A 19,496-nucleotide genomic window follows, 5' to 3' on the forward strand; every position below is an offset into this window, starting at 1 on the left:
ATGCCTGCTTTGAACTTGTGAACTCAGACAGGAAGAGTGGCTCTGCCACCCCGCCCCCACCCATCTAAGAACGTCAGTGAAATTAAATGGTCCTCGTGAAATGTTTCAGTTTTACCATAGTGGCAAACTGTGACAAAACAGCTTCATAGGTATTTTTCTAGCCAGTTCTAATTTAAATACAGATTTTCCATGTTACAGCTCTTTGTTATAAGCCTGCTTTCTACAGTGTAAAGCTACTATCCTATAACTTGCACAGTTGGAATTTTCAAGGACCCTGAAGTCTGTTGTAAAGGATGGAATTGAACTCAGGTCCTAAGTTAATGCGCTAACCACTGGACCATCCTTCCTCTCGACTTCCATTGGCTTCCTTAAGCACCTTTAAAAATCCCAGCCAGAAGTTACTGAAGTGTCTTATAAAGATACTAACTTCATTATAAACCATGCAAAATTATAACTGCAATGGAAAATTAAAAGACTTTTTAATTTAGTTAAACCAGTGCAACTTTGTAGATTTCCTAACTTAAAGTCACAAGAGTAGCAATTCACTTGAGATGCCTCAGTGGATCTAAGTATTGCACCCAGTTACAACAGGATACATTAAGCAGTACGCTGAGACTGTTCTGTGTACGTACAAAATGTACAGTTCAGTTTGTTTATCAATTTTCTTGTATCTGAATCTTGATTATCTGAAAAACTCTCATCATCCAAAATGAGTTTATACCACTGAAGTGTATCAAATACGTTCATTTCCCTTCATTTCCCTGTATTTCTGAGCTAAATAAGAGACAAGGGTATTTGTGTGTATATCAATATACCAGAGAGAGAGAATGGTCATGTCAGTTAACTTGGTGTAAATGGAGTTATTCTGGATTTACACCACTCTAATTGAGAACAGAGTCTGAAACAGACTCAATTATCATCATTCTTGGTCTAAAGCATTGAACAGACTTTGCCTTTTGGGTCTGAGATTAATAATGACAATTAATGGGAACACTGCTAGGAAAATAATGTGGTTGATTAAATCTGATCTAGTTAGCATAGCTGTGTGGTATTCATCTTTTTAATATAGAGCTCTCCGTGTTTTAGGCATACATAAGGGAAAGGGATGGGCAGGAGCCACTTACCCTGAATATACAGAATAATCACATTATTCTGATTGTAGGTGTACTTTGGTGGGGTTCTCTCTCTGTTTTGTCCTCTGTCTGCTTTATTAAAGTGAAATGTATCGTTTGGCAGATATCATGGGCTTGTTTCTGAAGAAGGAATCCTGGGCTAGGTATGGGACAAGACATTTCTGAATAAAGAGGTGTCTGATCTTTGGTTTCACTCAGTACCTACAAAACAGAAAGAGATACTGCAACAGAGCACTGCAGCCATCTCCCATGCACTTTATGGTGTGTACAAGTAAGGAACACAATGATGTGCAGTCAGATGTGAGGGCATGTGGGCCAAAACTTTCAAGCTTCAGCAGGTGTAAACCGATGAAAGTCCATTAATTACAAGGGAGTTATGCCCATTTACAGCAGCAGAGGATGTGACCCAGGAGCTCTCTATTTCTATGAGGCCTTGAACCAGCACTTTGCATCTGAGAGGTGGGAGGAAATGAACCCAGATCCAAATTTTGTTTTGCAAACCCATGTCAGATGCTAACATTTCCCTCTGTAAGTTAATTAGCTAGAGGTTAAATTGCTGAGGGAGCATATGGAGGGCCCCACAGGGCACCAGCCGTTCCTGTACCCACCTGATGTCTAAATGGAGAGAGTGTTATTAGCACGTACTTGATTGACTACGCATCCCACACAAAGCATTTTTAAAAGCATTTAACTAGTCTGTCTTCTTTTCTTGGTACTTGATTCTAAGTGGTGTCAAGCAGCTATTTAAAAGCTTTGATCCTATAAGACATCTTAGCTTTAGGTCCAGCTAGCTGAGCTGGTGTGTACAGGTGTGTATAGCATTGATGATTTTAAACAGCCTGGGGCTGGACATAAATTACGCTCCCAAATAATATGTGAGTTTTTGAGTTTCCTCAGGTCCACCAGGCATGTATACTGCAGCGTTATTGTGTGCTGCTCTAGCTCGTCATCCGCAGCATTTATTATTAGTCATTTGGCTATTTACTGAGCTCTCTCTTCTGGTCCTAGCTAGAGACACCCAGTCTTATGGTCAGAGGTGGATCAGAATGAGCATATCAGCATTATTAAGAGTTACAGTCACTTCCGCCACCTGACGCCGTGAGAGGAGGATATACTCTCTCTCCCCCAACTCCCCAGCTTGGGTTTCTCAGTCATTAAAGACCTAAACAACATGCAAAGAGTCCTGTGGCACCTTATAGACTAACAGACATGTTGCATCCGATGAAGTGGGTATTCACCCACGAAAGCTCATGCTCCAATATGTCTGTTAGTCTATAAGGTGCTACGGGACTCTTTGCTGCTTTTACAGATCCAGACTAACACGGCTACCCCTCTGATACTAAACAACATGGGCGCCCCTGGCTGGATTCTGGTTTTCGAAGGGCACATCTGCACTGCAACTGGGTGTGTGCTTCCTAGCCTGGGCAGGCAGATGCACACTAGCTTTGCTCAAGCTAGCACACTAAAAATAGCAGCGTACTGTGTGTAGGGCAACTGGGGCTCGCTGCCCGAGTACATACCCAGGGGGTCCTTGCAGCTCTGTGCTTAGGGGTCTGGCACAAGCTGCTGCCCATACTGCCCCCAACTACACTGCTATGTTTAGGGTGCTACTTCAAGCAGAGCTAGTCTGCGTCTATCTGCCTGAGCTGGGAAGCACACTCCCAGCTGCAGGGGAGAGCAGTCCTGAATGACGTTATTGGTGGTGAAAGGCAATAGGATGAGAGTCGAGAAAAGGTAAAGGCTGTGCAGTGGCAATGCAAGGTTCACCTGTGTGGCCCCATCCGGGTGTCTCATCCCCATTACAGAGAGACCATCTGTAATTCTGAGTGACTGGGTTCAGCCTCCTTGGCCTCCTCGTCTGAAACTAGTGTGTAGGTCTGGCCAGAAAACAGTAATTCAATTTCACAAAGTGTGTTGAGGTTTTCAAAATCAGTTTTCATTATGTATTGGAACACACAACCTTTCCTAAAGCAAGACCCTCTACAGCCCAATGGTTAATGCACTGCCCTGTGATGTGGGGAACCCATGTTCGAGTCCCTGCTCTGCCTAATTCAGAGTAGAGTTTTTCCTCCCTGATCACTCCAAATGAGGCAGCTCAAGGACTTCATCCTGGGTCTCCTATATCCCTGGGATGTCGAGATTCAGACTCTCTCTTTTCCTGGACCTACAAAATTGATGTTTCTGCAAAAATTTTTGGTTTAGACAAAACATCGGTTTCCACCAGGAAAAGTTAATGAGCAACATTTCCACCAGCTCTAACAGTGCTGGTTTTGTGGTGCATACACTGATTCAACAGGAACTGGGCTGAGACCTATTTGGCACAGCCTATGGAATTGATGTTAGATGGGAATGATTTGCTGGTACTGCTGAATGGGGATGGATTTTCAATAGAAAGATACTTGTTTCTGCTTTATCTGATGTTATTTGCTACAGAATAATGTTCTTCACATCCCACTCCGCAGCAAACACCATCCAGTGGAAGCCAGGCAGCCAGCAGTCCTCTCCTGAGCTTTCATCAGAAAAAAGCAACATTGTTTTTTCAAATTATTAAGGGAGAAACAAACCCCAAACAAATAAACCAAGAGCATGATTTTATTATTTTGCTGCATGTAAAGTCATTTATTTGAGCCTTGTCAATAATTTAATTCATCCAAATCTGTTTCTAAAACAGAAGTGAAATGTGTAATTCATTTTAAACCATTAGATATGGTCCTCCCATGTGCACAAGCAGGAGGAGGATAGCTCAGGCTGTATAGCTCATGAAAATATGTACTGGATTCAATGGGACACCACATAGCAGAAAAGATATCATGCTAAATGAATGCTGACCTCTAATTAATATTTGTGGGGGTTATATATACTGTAAGAGCCTGACATTTATAGGTCGGGTAATTACTTTTCTATTATAATGTTTCTGCACTGAGACACAGGTCATTAGTTTACTCGTAAAGGAACACGTCCCAATTTAAAAAGCATTTCCATTCAGCCTCTGATTTTGTTCCTGGAAATAACTGTGGGTGCAAATAACTGGATGCTCATTTTATTAATTAAAATATTTAAGTAAAATGCAACTGCAGATCCTGAGTGCAAAAGCAAGGTTCTTTAAAAAAAAAAAATCTGATTCCATACATTCTCCCGAAGCTTTAAGGTCTTTGTGAAATCAGTTATTAACACTAGGTCAACATAGTCCAAGACATCACCCTAATCTTTTCATCATCCTCAGTGAGTCAGTGAGGATCATAGTATGTCCTGTTTATAAGATATTTATTAATGTCCCTGACCACCTCCAGCAGATGCATAATCATTTCTTCCTCTGTATTCTGATTTTTTTTTCTCTCTTCTTTGGCTCCCAGTTGCCTTTCCAATCCCCCACTTTGTCTGCTGTGCTCTGTTATCCTGGAAATGTAAATCCTATTGTGCCTTCATTCTCATTCTCTCTCCTTTTGTGTTTGCAGAAATCACATTAATTTCATCTTTCATTTTCTCCAAGCCTTAAATTGGATAATAAGCGTAGCTGTAATTATTTCACAATAGCCCACTCTCATGTCTAAAGGCTAGATCCTGGCAATGACTTAATGCAGGCAGACCCCACTATCAGTAGAGGTTCACTGTGGAACTCCTTGGAAGCTCTGCTTGCATAGAGTCCTGCTCCTGTAAGGTGTCCCATTGACTCCAATGCAGAAGAGCAACATGTCCATTCGCAGTGCAGTATTGATGCCTGAACGATTCTTAAAGATTTTAATCAATTCACTTCCGAACCATTATAACAGCAGGGAGCCCATGGCATAACATGTATAATAAAAGCTGATGGAGAAATACTACTGTTAATACAGCATGACTAATCCATATGTTCTAATTGCTAGGTAAAATATATGAAAGCATGTAGTGTCATTTGGAAAACTTTGGGTGTTTACAAGAAACTAGGAACTGAACTTGACAAATAATTATAGAAGACAAAAACCCAGCCCACACTAATAACTAGATATAAGCTTTTTCAATGTACTTGAAAAACTGTTTTAGTATCTCCTTATATGTGGGATTTTGTACATTCATTCAGCATCAACGTTTCACTTTTTTCCTTAAGTGTCCTCTATATTTTTACTAGCCAATAATTATTTTGTGTGAACTTCATTCCCTGATAACAGCAGACTCATCAATCTCCACAGTATTCAACAAGCAAGCATGCTCAGGAAGCAAAATGTTCAGATTTGAGAAAAACAATGTCATGCCAAACCACTGATTTTAATTTACATCCATATCCACTTCCTTCCATTATGAAGAGCTTTGAATTACTGTAGTTGCATAGTTAATAAATATTCCCATTTGACAATGGGTTATTCCAGAGGCACATGCACAGTAATGTTCCATGGTTGAGCACTCATGCTGTGTCTTCAGTGATACATGCTTCTACTTATGTTCCCTGAGGGGCACAGTACCACACAACTTGTGGGAATAGTCTGTAGAAATTTCATATGTTCTCCCTGGCGGGTCAAAATTATTGTGTATGTAGGGGGTGCACGTGGATGTATGCAAATAAATGTGCATTTCTCTGCCCGTTGTACATTGTGTTTCTACACCAATGAGGACACATGTCTCCTCCCACATCCTCAAAAATTAGAATGGAAAAGCCAGATTCTCAGCTGGTTAAAAGGAGCATAACTCCATCAACTTCAGTGGAACTATGCCAATTTACAGCAGCTCGCAGTCTGGTCCTGAAACAATATCCTGCTAGTCCTCACTTGGAGTGAGCCTCTAACTGTGCCCTTTGGACTCCTGGAGCTCTGCAGACCTGCTTACCTCTTGATGCTGAAACACTGTCTGTGAGATTGCCAGTATTGCTGTCATAAACAGATAGATCAGGGTTAAGGTCTCTTTTACCTGTAAAGGGTTAACATGCAGTACCTGATGACCACCTGACCAGAGGACCAATCAGAGACAAGATTTTTTCAAATCTCTGTGGAGGGAAGCCTTTGTCTGTGTTCTTTGTGAGAGTGCTTTTTTGGATCTAAGAAAGAACAGTCATGTCTCCAAGTTCTCCTGGAGTAGTTTCTACTAATTAATAGTGAGTATTAATTAGAAAGGCGAATTAGTCTTTTGATTTGATTTCTACATTTGCAATTGTGTGTTTGCTAAAGGAAATTCTTTATTCCTGTTTGCTGTTACTTTGCTTTTACTGAGAAAGGGGGAGGGGGGATTCTCTCCAGAGATTGATAAGTTTAGACCCTGTATGGTTCTATCTTGAATTACAGAGACAAGTTACTTTCTTTTTATTCTTTAATAAATTCTTTTCTATTAAGGACTTGTTTGGTCTTTCCTTGGGTGGATTCTCAGGGAAAGAGAAGGGGGAGGTATCCCTCTGTAGTTAGATCCCGGTATCTCTCCTAGGAAAAGGGAGAGGGGAGGAAGCAGGGGGAATGGTTTATTTCTCCTGGGTGTAAGAACTCCATGGATTTGGGGCTCTTGGAATCCCCTAGGATTTTGGGGAAGGACTGTGTCTCAATCCACATATCTGATTGAGTGGTGGCAGCTTACTAGATCTAAACTAGGATTTTAGTTTAGAGGGAAACCAAGTCAGGTCCCCACATTGGAGCCCAACAGTTCCAAGTGGGGGTGAGACCATGACAATTGCCAACCACAAGTGTTCAAAAATCATGAGTCGGTCTTACTAAAAAACATGAGATTGGCTTTAAAATCATCAGATTATATAAAAATAATAGATTTGGTGAGGTTGTTTATTTGCCTTCTGCTTTTTGAGCCTTTAGGGTGCACTAGGGTCACATTTTGAAGCTTTCTCCACAGGCACGAGGATTAGAAACTTATTTTTTCTTCAAGAATGAAGGCTGAAATCATCACATATCCACTTGACTCCAGGAGCTCAGGCTTTAAGGAAAACAATAATTATCATGATACTCTCGACAAAAATCATGAGAGTTGGCAACACTGGATTTCCTAGTAATTATGGCTCAGTCCAGGCCTCTTTTAGGATTTCCAGAAAATTTTGTGACCAGTTAAACTCATATCTTTGTCTTCCATTGTGGGGTATTCCTTTGGTGTCAGTTCAGCCATGATGACTTCTGCAGATGAGCCCAAAGCTGGAGGGGGTTAGATAACAGGCTCATTGCTCTCTTTCCTCTCTGAATTGGTCTGTTCATGGATTCGGAAGGCTAGAATCACAGCAGAAAACTGAGTGACCACCTACTGCCCTGAATGATCCTTGCCACTCCTTACTAGTAAGAAACACTCAAGAGCATGTCGCAGTCCTACTAACTGAGATTGTCAACACCTCATTTGCAGAGACAAGTCTACCTACAGTGCATGATAGTCCAGCCAATACTCAAAATGTCATCACTCAACACAACTGGCCTCTCCCAGCTACTGCCCAGCATCCCTCCTCTTGTAAGCAGATCCATCACTCTCATTCCTGAGCAAGCTAAGTGGGAAGATTGCCAGGGCCCACCTCTCACATCACCTAGACACTACTAATATCCTTTATGAAGAGCAGCTGGCTAAAGCTGAGCCTGAGTGTGACTAATAACCCCTCAGTGCCAGCTAGCAAAGGGTTCACTGTTCCGTAACAGCAGCTCTGGCAAACTCACTACTCCAACCACACTGCTGTCATAGTATTCACCCAAAAAGGGTCTTGCTTTGGGGGTCTAATGGAAGCTCACATCACACTGATCCTCCTAATCCTTGTGTGTCATTCCAGCTGCCACATGGAAGACTACCTCATGCTTGAAATGAGGGTGGAGTAATGAGGTGACCCGTGTAGTCCTGGGTACCCTGAGAAAGTGTCACACTTGGAAAGACTGATGCAATACTAATGAGGAGAGGGATGCTCTTTGAAGAACCTACCACCTCTATATAGCATCACCCTGCCTTTAGAGAGTCCATAGCCTGGGTGTCTACCTGAACTGTTCACTGCTTCTGGATGACTACTTCCTAGTGTTAGATTCAGACTTAGCCACAGTGATGCATGGATTTCTTACATCCAGGTTTGATGGTTGTCCTTTTCTGTATCTAAGGGTGAAACCAAGGCCTGTTAGAAGCTATAATTGGTTCAGAACCCAGCAGCCTGGCTGCTCACTAACACAGGCCACCAAGAGCCCATTGTCCTCAGGTTCCACTCTGCACAGCTCCCTGGTGAACATGAAGCCTAATTAAAGGTCTCAAGGCCCTCCATGGACTGGCCCAAACTGCTTGGAAGATCCTGCAACATCAAGGCCTCCCATGACAGCTGCATTCCACTGGGTCAGCAAAACTGTCCCTCACCAGGGTGAAACTCCTAGCAGGCAGGCTCACAAAGATGGAGCTGACCCCAAAGGACGGTAAATGATCACAAACATTGGCACCTTCAGAGCAAAATACAAGGCCCATTCCTCCAGCCTCCTCTTCCCACACCAGCAGCACAAACCAACCAGCTAATGCCTTGTCTCTGCTGACAGGAGGGGAAAGAAATACATATATCTTCATATGTACACTTCAGAATGTGGAGAAGTGTTCTGATATCATGATGATGGGCACCATATAGGAAAGAAGGAGGGACTGCGAGAGAGATAAAATAGTCAGACAACTCTAAAAAAAGCAAACAAAAAACCTAGCACCATGAACAACTATGGCACTGTATAAATTAACCCATCATCATCTTCATGGTGACAGCATGTACTGCCACCCTCTCCCAGGAGGAAAAGGAACATCTTTTGTATAGAGATATTCAATGCAGCCTGACGTTTTGTTTCACAGATGCAGCCACTGAGCTACCATTAGTCTATTATGAATACTCCATTCAGGCAGGCACAATTACAGCTCCCTAATCAAGGTGCCTTTGATCACAGCAACCCCGTTGTTTCTGGCTGCTTTTAGTCCCACTGTGTTCCCAGCAAGTGAGCCTGTGGCTGTAAAACCTGCGTTTGAAGTTGTCTTTTGTTTCCCCCCTAAATATACACGGTGTCTTCCTCTGCTGAGGAACGTTATTAACAAGGCTGGGTGTTCTGACATGCAGTTTTGCTCAACATAACTCGTGTTTTGGCAAGTGCATAACTTTCCTCAGCTGTGCAATAGCCATTTGTGGAAATATCAAACAACGGGGAGAGAGAGTTCTGTGCATCTCCAAAAGAGGAAAATTACCTTGTCCTTTCTAGTTTTGCATAATTCACATCAGACAGGGACTGATTCTCATCGGCTGTTTTCTTGTTCTTTTCTAAAGTGCAGTGATGCAAGGCAGATTAAGTTGTCATAATTACCAGCATCTTTTCTCCTAACACTGTCAGGAAAACCTTTATGTCTATGGCAAATAAACTCTTTCAAATCAGATGTAAATAGAGGGAAGTGGGAGAGGGAGACTGTCAAAGGATAGAAATCAGACGACTTCTTTAACACTCCTTTTCTTAGATCATCCACATGATGACTGACTCATAATGGATGATGGCCTGGGATTGTGGGGTTAGAAGGAAGGGGCAAGGAGTTCAGATTACACTAATCAGCTTGGTTATCCATCAACAGTCTTTCCTGCTGCCCCTTGGGTCTGTGCAGACCATGGACTAACGAGTGAGAAGTGCAGTAAATGGTAACATTTGTCTAGATTTGAATTGGTGGGTGAGTTTACGTAGGTGGAAAGCTACCAGGAGCTAGTATTGGCCATGCTACGAGTGGTCTCAAAAGTGGGGCAGAGAGAGGGAAGCACAGGAGGTGTGAGGGAGTGTCCATGGACAGAGTTAGCCAAATTTCAGCCAGTGATTAAGAGCCACGTGAGTATAATTGCAGGGACTAGAAAAACAAAAGCACTCATTTCAGCAGCTGTCCAAGAACCAATGACCCGAGGCAGCTGGAAGCACAGCTCCTCAACAAATGCTACGAAACTCTGTGCTACAGTGGAGGCTTGTCAGCATTTTTGAATGGAGCAAGAGACACATGTTGGTGATTCTCAAAGCCTTAATTGCCCTCACTGAAGTTGCACCGAGGTTCAGTAGACATTGTCCTAATTAAGTGCCATTTCCTTCAGGTGCTAAATAAACCGCATCCTTGCCTTGGGCATCCGTGAAAGGTTTGCAGTTCCTAATTGGCAAAATTTTCCTGCTGAACCTCACCTGTAGTTAAATTTGATCCTCTGCACAGAATGGTGAAAACCTTCAGTCTTTATTGCTCTTGAGGTTTCACTGGCACCAGCATCCAAAATCTCTTCCTTGGGTAAAAGAGTGCAGTATTCCTGCAGCTGTAGCCACCCTCTGGAAAGCATACAAAGCTGTGCTGTTAAAAGCTACATCATCACATGTTTTCTCATGGGTGTGTGAGAGGGAAATATTGGGTGGGTGGGGTGTACAAAACTAGGGGTTGCTTTTAGCCCAGCTCTAGTTATAATACTATCTTCTGCACTTGTTTTGTAACCTAGCTTAACTGGCTGCAGGACAGTATAACCAGTGGTGGTGTTGTTAAAAAAAAAAGAAGAAGAAGAAGAAGTGAATAAATTAAACTATATTCCCCAAGTGAGAAGTGGGTAAACTCTATTTACCAGTTTTACCCTCGACTATGCTACTGAGTATAATACCTCTATGTAGCAAGTATAAAGGATTTCTGATGAAGACAGAGCAACTTTTCGCCTCTCTCCCTCATATACTTATAAATATTTTCACTCCAAAAACTTGCTAAACTCAGTGTTGAGGGCGCACAGGTATTATTTCCTGATAAAAACACTAAAAAGCAAGGAATTCCTAAGTTAAGACAACACTCCAAGCACTAGCCTGTTACCATCATGACACTCCAGCACAGTAACACACTAATATCCTCTCTGCCATACTCATGTTCAATTCAGCAGTGCACATCAAATTACTGAAAAATTTTCAAAATGAAAGCTTAGATTGTGGAGCATCCACTCAATGACAACATAGATTCCATGATGAAGATATTTGGTAATCATTAGAAAGAATATGGAAGTGGTGTAACCAGTAGTAAAGTTTAAAGGGAGCTTCTATCTTAGCTTTGCCAACCTAGAAAGGAGTCAATTAGCAAATTTCATAAATCAGAAATGTATTTAGTAGATATATCCTAGAAAAAGTTACCTGTGAAGAAACAAAAATTCTGAGGGACCATTTAAAACGATTATGGCTCAAACTAATTGGCAGATTTTCAATTATCTGAAAATTCTATCAAAATTCATTCTGTATTTTAAGTCCTCCTTGTTCTGTACATTAGGGGAAGATACACTATTTTATTCCTACATTGTGAAGAGGTTTTTCCTGCTTAAACCCCTGCCTCAAGGGCAAATATTAATGTAATCTTAACTGTAGAGACATTACAGCATCTCCATTATAGGAACACACACCCATCCACACATTTATGTAATAAATAATACTTTTGTTTTCAGAAGTATGTAGTCATTTTGGATGTCTTAGATTTTGGGTACCTCTTGTAGACACCAGGTAGAGTAGGTTAAAAAATGAAAAAATAATTTCACAAAAAATTTCGAAGTGTTGATCTAGTTCTGAAGGATTCAAAACAGAACAATTTGTATTTTTTTTCCAAAATGGTTTTACTTTTCATATTTTTTCTCTTCTTTCTTTCCTTTTCTGTATTAAATCTTCCTACCCACCAAAAATTAAATACATAAAATTAACCATGTCTAGGGTTGGGTATTTTAACCCTTTTTCAAATTTTTCCTTTTTTTCCTTTTGCTACTTAGCAAATTTTTGAAAACTTTTGCAACTTTAGAAAAATTACAAAGTGGCAACAGTAAAAAGTAAAGGAACAATGACATGGACACCACTCCTTCTATTGTAGTGGGGAAAAAAGGAACAAAAAGAGTGACTAAAAGGAAAAAAAACAGAAACACAAAATTTCACAATTCTAAAATTTGAAATTTTCAGTTTTGGTGAAAGAACTGAACATTTTGAAAATAAGAAAAAGCTTTTCAATAAAAAAAAAAGGTTTTATTGAAATTTTTTTTTCAGAATGTGCTGAGCACCTACCTATGATAACTGGACCTTTTTTGTCCCAAGTTCAGCACCCAAAAAAAAATAGCTCTCTGTGATCAGTTTATTTAGCCCCACGGTCAACAAGAACAGGCAGAGTATTTGCAGATATTCTACATATTAACCTTTCCTCTGAAAAATCCAGAACACATACGTGTCTCATATCTTTTCCATAAGCAAGAAATTTATATATATATATATATATCTGTACGTGTCTGGTGCAGAGGCAGATTTCAGAGGAAACTGTGATCAGAAAGAGTTGTTTAAACACATGCATCTGCCTGAAGTTATTTGCTGAAAGTTTGTGGTTCAACACACCCTCATTTTCCCTGCCCTCCTCTGATGCATTCTCTTTTTATGGTTTCCAGTTCGAGTGAGGGGTTCGGCGTGGCAGAGAAGATCGCACTGCTCACCTTTATCTCGGCGGTTATACTCATGGCCATCCTGGGGAACTTGCTGGTGATGGTGGCAGTATGCAGAGACAGGCAGCTCAGGTGAGCCAGCATGCAAGCCCACTCAGTTCCCTCCTTTAGGAGAGATTTATGATGACACGGCCGAGTAATTTGCAAGGGGGGTAAAAAACAAACCCAACCCAAACCCAGACAGCTAAGAACATAAAACATTGTGATAAAGAACGCTCTCTCCTTTCTTCTCCCCACCACTGAAGTCATGGCAAAGTCAGACTCCGAAATTGTTCCAATGTGTCTGGCCTCAGATTTATACTGCAGAAGTGTGATCATTTTATTATCCAATCATTATATTTTTAGCACTCCAGGCATCAAAAACAGATAAATCACTTGCAGAAAGCCAAACAGGGGAATGCAGGAGAAGCATTACAGCGCCTTCCCTTTCCTATTCCAGTTCCTTTTAAACAAAACATGTCAGGGAGCAGGAGCCGGGTCTGTCACAATTAGCGTGTTACCAGGATGCAGCGGGGCATACAGTGGGGTTTACAAAGGAGCCTAAAGAAGTGAGGCACCCAGCTCACAACAGACATTTGGGCACTCTCTTAGATTTCTTTCAAAACTTCAGCCAAGATGGGACTTGCTTTCTCCAGTGATAGTTGATAGCCTTTGGATTCTGCGACTGTACCTCCATGCACATGAATAAAAGCACTTCAAATCCACATTTCTTCCATCCAAAGCCCCACCTGCCTCAGCTCTGCTAATGCAGCTCTACCCTGATGTGCAGTACTTCCTGCTACTCCAGCCCTGAGCTTCCACACAGCTCTGCCAATGAGTCTAATCATGCAGCCGTTACCTTTTTCAACTGTCTTCACTAAAAACTGAAAGAAAAATTCAAATGAATGATGATTAACATGCAGGTAATAAAAGTAGAGACCAAGTTTTATTAAACCCTATTAATTCTCCCTGTAGAACAGGTTACCTAATATACAACCTATCAAGAGGACAAACAAGTCATACATGTGGACTTTGCTTCCATGATAAAGCCTGCAGGTTATCTAGTCTAGTGAGACTCACTCAGTCAAAGGACAGGGATATGGTAAGCCGAGTGTTTCCCCTGCTAGAGTAATAGCTGGGGGACCTGCTAATTAGCAATTCATCATCTGACTGTCAGCTTCTGAGAGCTCCCATCCTGATACTGGCACGTCAGCTCTAATCAGGCTGCGTGCAGCACTGGAGGTGCTGAGGAAAGTCTGTATGTTTCACAAAAGTCTCTTTCTCAGTCCTCCCCCAACTTCTCCTTGGGCATTTGCTCTCCTTCCACTGTCCTGCATGCCTTAGAAGACATATTCCAGCACAGTGTTGTCACCAACCCATTTCCTGAAAGCCCAGACCTTCAACATTATCCCATCAGAAGTTCCTATTGGGTAATGCTCACCCATCTCCTGGAAGCCCAGGCCTTTTATGCTGTTACCATACTGCCCCACCTCCTACTTTGCTGCCATCTTCAGATGGAACAGGGCTTCCCCAGAAACAAAATGACTTTTCTTCTGAAACTGAAACTCTTTGCAGGTTGCTAGAGCCCACTTTCCTTAGGGAATAACAGGATGGGAAGGAGAAGAAGGTGTGTTTAAGAGTACAACTTTATTGCAATCAGAGGTGAGACTGCAACACTTGCAGACATATCCGAGCTAGGTTTGATCTAGCTAGCACAAATAACAATAGCAGTGAAGCCGTAACAGCATGGGTTAACTGCTCAAGTACATACCAAGGATCCTGGGTGGGCTTGTACAGTGCTGCTGTGGCTTCATTGCTGTTAGTACTTACACTAGCTAGATCAAAGCTAGGTTAGGTAAGGCTAGGGAGGAGGGGAAGGAATAGCTCAGTGGTTTGAGCATTGACCTGCTAAACCCAGGGCTGTGAGGGGGACATTTAGGGATTTAGGGCAAAAATCTGTCTGGGGATTGGTTCTGCTTTGAGCAGGGGGTTGGACTAGATGATCTCCTGAGGTCCCTTCCAACCCTGATATTCTATGACTATGTCCTGCAGTCACACTTCTGACTGAAGCGTAGACAGCCCCTAATACACCCTGGTAGCTGCAGAAGATGAGCCTTGACTCTTTGTGACTGCTTGAGAAATGCGTGGTTTGAGAGGGACACACCCAGGCTTGATACTTCTATTAATATTTATGGTAAGACTAGTGGGACAAAGAGAGAAATCAAACATAGAGGCTACAGAGCACAAGGAAAACAAGAGAAAATGTTGGGGCTTTCTCAGCTTTTAAAAAGAGCCACTGAAAATGCACTCAACTGGAGTCTGTTTGTATGTGCACAGTGCTGCATTCTGCGCACACACAATGAAAAGTGGTGCATATAACATGCCAGTTTGGTCACACAAACAGGCATGTGCATGTCCAGTTGCATATTTTGTGTGCACAGGTAGAAACACCCATGCAGTCATGCAAGGACCTTGTGAACAATCACCCCCCAAACCAGGAAAGTAATTAGGGACAACCATTTAAAATCGTTCAGAGGTAGGTTAGAGGACCCTTTAGTGAACAATTGGGTCTATCTGCACATGGGATGTCCTGCTTTGAAAAGTCCCACTGAGTTTTTTTTAATATATGTCTTGTAGGAAAATCAAGACCAATTATTTCATTGTCTCACTTGCCTTTGCGGACCTGCTGGTGTCGGTGCTGGTGATGCCTTTTGGAGCTATTGAGCTGGTTCAGGATAACTGGATTTATGGAGAGATGTTCTGCCTGATCCGAACATCTCTAGATGTCCTGCTCACTACAGCATCAATCCTTCACCTCTGCTGTATCTCCCTAGACAGGTATGAGCAGAAAGACATGTACAGGTACAGGTTTTTGCCAGCCATTTCTTTTGTCGTGATGGACACCACTAGGTCTTAAGAAAAAGTAACATATCCAAGGGTTCTTTCTCAGCTCAGAGGCATGTATGAATATGTTGTATAATGTATAGCACAGCTGTAAACATCTTATTGTAGCAGCTAATGGAGAGAGCACACTGAAGCTTCATCAATGTAACAAGAGTTGAAGAAAGGTATTATTTATATTGAGTGAGCTCATCACCGCTGGTGTAAATTCTGTTGACTTCAGGAGCTGAGGTTCTGGCTCAGTATCTTGCAAGAACCATGTCCTCTGTTTCTTAAAAAAGAGATATTTAAAACATGTATTACAGAAGAGACTCCCAGCAGTCACAAAGGGCTTTTCCTTCTTGGTGCAGCACTTGGTACACTTTTAGTAGGAGTTTGTCTTCTTTTGAAATATCAGGTATTGGTCTGGAGGCTGGATTCCAGACCTGATTAGCAACTGGTTTGATTCATTATAACGAATCTTACATCTACAGGCATAGATACACCAAATTACTATCCAGCTTTATATTCACAATGCTGTCTCCTTGACATATGTAAAGTGCATTCGGTACTGCTATTTCTATTATTAGCAGCTGTATAACCAGATGAAAATTATATTAATGTATGATATATTTTGGCATATTATTACTAGATTGTAGAAAAAAATAAACAGCAGCACATAATGTTTATAATGCTTGTTATTCCAAGGCATCCTTGGTCACTTTTAAACTTTACTTGTGGTGATGGCTAATAAGTACAGCTGGTTTAACAAAAAAAAAAGGCAATTTTTTTGATATGATATTTTGAAACATTTTTGCTTTTTCAAAATTTCCTGCAAAGAAATTATTTTTTCCACAAAAACAAAAAATAAACTCCTCCCTGAAAACCAAAACTTTTTCCACTGTCATTTTTTTCTCCAAAAAGTATGTTTTGATTTTTTACTTCCAGTTGTTCATTGAAAAACTACCGTAGATTTGTTTTGACCTCAGTGAAAAACATTCTGTAAAAAGTTTCATTGTGGTTTCATCAGAAAATGTTTTGAGATTTTTTTTTGGACCAGATGTACTAATAAGTAAGGGTGAAGTTTTGCATTCTAGGTTCTGAGAAGGAGAGAGGAACTTTTCTGATTTTAATGACAACTAATATTTAACGTCAACTAATTGTGAGGACAACTAATATTTATGTAGTCTTTTGTCCAAAGATTCCAAAGCCACCTACACACTTTGCAAGATATTTAATACGCTGAATTCACCACTAAAATGCTGCTTTTCTTTGGGGTGGGACACAGCAGCTGTTTAACACTACACAGCAACCCCGTGCAACAGTTCAGAGTGGCAAGTGAAGTAATAGTGTATCTGAATGAAATGGAAGAGGATATTTTGATAGCCAAGACATATTTCCTGTCTTGGAACACGACCTGGAATTCAAGATAGCTGGCCTGTGAAAATGAAGCATTAAATCTGAAGGTGCCACCTGAGACATTCATTACCTCAGGGCGGTTCACACACTTCCATTTTTAGCTGATTATCAATCAAGCAGATGTTAAGCACTGAGCTGCGAAAATTGAAATTCCTGATAAACATTTGCCAAGTTAGCGAGTTAAATCCTCCAGCCTTTAATTAACCCAGTGGGTCATACAGACATGAGAACACCAAGGCCATTCGGCTCCCTCCCGAAAAAAGTTCTGAGACAATCAACAGTGAAAAGAGATCTCTCCTCACTGTGGGTTTCTTGCATCTCTTTGAAGAGCAAGGCCTTACTCCTTTAATGTAGACCCCAGGCTCTTGTGTCTACTCCACACTTATTTGAATGCTGCTTTCCACTTTCTTTCTGTGCCTGTCCAACTTCCCAGGAAATTCTGTCTTCTAAGGGCTGCCTCTTTCCAACAGGGAAGATGCTGAGATTTTTCGAGCAACAAGCAGAGTTTTGTTTCTCATTAACATCGTTAGAGCCGCTTTATTTGAGTCACTGTTGGATCAGTTACTGTCAAGATGTGTAGCTTGATTCTAATGTTCTGGTGATGCAGATCTTGCAGTGATCACAGTTTTATATGGAAAGAGATTTTTGTAAACTAACCTGAAACTTACTATATGAAGCCTGCCCAATAAAACAAGGGCTGCTAAAAGTACACACAATGCACCAGGTAAAAGGGATTCTGCAACCAGGTGCTGAGGACTCACTTATTCCTATGGACTTGGGCCACAGTTAGTTTGGTTCAAGGAAGAACAGAGGAAAGCAGTTTATAAATCATGAAGTTATGTGAGGGTTAATAGAATAGTTAACAGAGCGAAGGCGAGTCAAAAGGGGACAATTGGAAGGTAGCAGCTCCTCATCCTAATCTTACAACTTCTCTGTGGCAACTGCCACCCTTACTCATATGATGGAAAATACCACAAATAGTGTATAACAAAGTACTGGGGTTTGGAGCAGCACAAACAGAAATGGGAGCTTAGTAGTACCACTTTGTGGGGCACCGATCTGAAGCTCATCATTAAAGAGGGGGTGGGGTGGGGGGGGACGACAAACTTTTTCCAATCACAAGGCTGAAGCGCAAACACTGAAACCATGTGAAAGTGATGGGTACCACTAATTTGGCAGTAGATGCAGAGGATGCTGTTGCAGTACAATAATTCAGTGCAGTTATTGCATATTGCAGAGTGTCTCTCTGTGTGTTTATTTACAGTGCTATTGTTATGTGTATTATGGTGATATCTAGAGGCCCTAGGATCAGGCCTCCATTGTGGCAGTTATGTACAAACAAGTATAAAAGGCAAACCCCGCTGGATCTCTGGTGAATTCAGTCTGATGGGTCCTATGAAGCAGGGACTGTACTTCATTTTTGTACAGTGCCTAGCTCATTCAAATACATCTGCTTTGGGACTGTCTGTTTGTGTATGCATTCTGGAATGAAGTACTTCAAATAACGATCTGAAGATTTAGGGTGAGAGAGACAGAAATACTCAGCATGGGCCTAACTTTGTTCTGGTAAAATGCTCATTGACTTCAGTGGAAACAGAGCTAAGCCAGTGCTCACTTCTTTTGAAAACACCACCCATAAACATTATGGAATGGTGCATCCTGACCCCGAGTGAACTATCAGACTGAGGGCCTCATCTTGCAAGGTAAAGATATCCATCAGCTTCCCATTGGCTTCGGTGAGATTTGAGGGTGCTCAGCAGTCCACATGGTAAGGTCCTCAGAAAGAGGACCATTCCATTTAAATGATCAGCCAAAGGAACAGAAGGAAATAGGCGTGTACTTCCATGAGACAGTTAGTATCCTGGTTTTTCAAATTTCATATAGTGTGGTTTTCAACCTATCACTTACATAGAATATTCTTCTTATTCTTTTAGAATTTAAAATACATTTTAATAGAAAAAGGATATATCTATTCCCTGGTTAAACAGTCAAAATCACCTAGACCAGGTGCAGAACTGGTGGAGAGAAATGAACCATTTTGGAAACCTTGGGATTTGCAAATTCCAGGAGTTGGATGCCACCCTAAGTGGATGGGCCACAGTAAAATCATTAGAAAATCTTATAACCGTCTGCTTATGAACTCACTGGCAGTTATAAACTGTTATAAACAGCAGAGCCCCAGGAGAAATCCCATAATATGTAGTCACAGGGAAATATTAGACTAAACAACGGTGTAATTGTTTGAGAAGAACCAGAAGGCACTCAGAAACTAAATGAATTATGAGTGCGCTGAAATTCTATCCATGTTTGAGAGTTAGGACATAGAGATGCAATGACTGAAACAGAAGGTCACAGCTCTTCTCCTTTCTTTTTGGTGTTGTCAGGCTGGTCACTGCCAGATGTTAGGCTGCTGTTTCTGGGCATGCACTCTCTCTCTCTTGCTCTCCATACATGTGCTGCTCTGTGTACAGTGTGTGAAGTGCTTTGCTCTGAATCAGAGGGAGGTGAGGAGAAGTAAGCTCTCTAGGCTGGCTGCTGAATACAGTCTGACACTGGTAATTATCACAGCATTTATCTGCTGCTCAATGCCTTCATGCAGAGAGACTGACATTTCCATGGCACAAGTCCTGTGTCTGCTGAGAATTCAAAGTAATGCTCTGGCATTGTAATTGTCTTGGTTCTCTTTTCAAAATGACTTTAAA

At 41.5% G+C, this 19,496-nt stretch overlaps 1 protein-coding gene across 5 annotated transcripts in view; it reads left to right on the plus strand.

Moving 5' to 3' along the window:
* HTR4 (5-hydroxytryptamine receptor 4) overlaps window positions 1–19,496 on the plus strand; it is a 213,068-nt gene that overhangs the window by 89,592 nt on the left and 103,980 nt on the right. For all 5 annotated transcript variants that reach the window (XR_005584171.1, XM_039486718.1, XM_039486716.1 and 2 more), the window contains 2 exons: window positions 12,463–12,588; window positions 15,133–15,333. Coding sequence is in view for 4 of the 5 variants with exons in the window: in XM_039486716.1 (XP_039342650.1) it covers window positions 12,463–12,588; window positions 15,133–15,333 (327 nt within the window). In the remaining variant the exon portion in view is untranslated. The remainder of the gene's footprint in view (window positions 1–12,462; window positions 12,589–15,132; window positions 15,334–19,496) is intronic.

Source organism: Mauremys reevesii, linkage group 8, assembly GCF_016161935.1.
Source record: "Mauremys reevesii isolate NIE-2019 linkage group 8, ASM1616193v1, whole genome shotgun sequence".
In the NCBI taxonomy this organism is placed as follows: domain Eukaryota; kingdom Metazoa; phylum Chordata; order Testudines; family Geoemydidae; genus Mauremys; species Mauremys reevesii.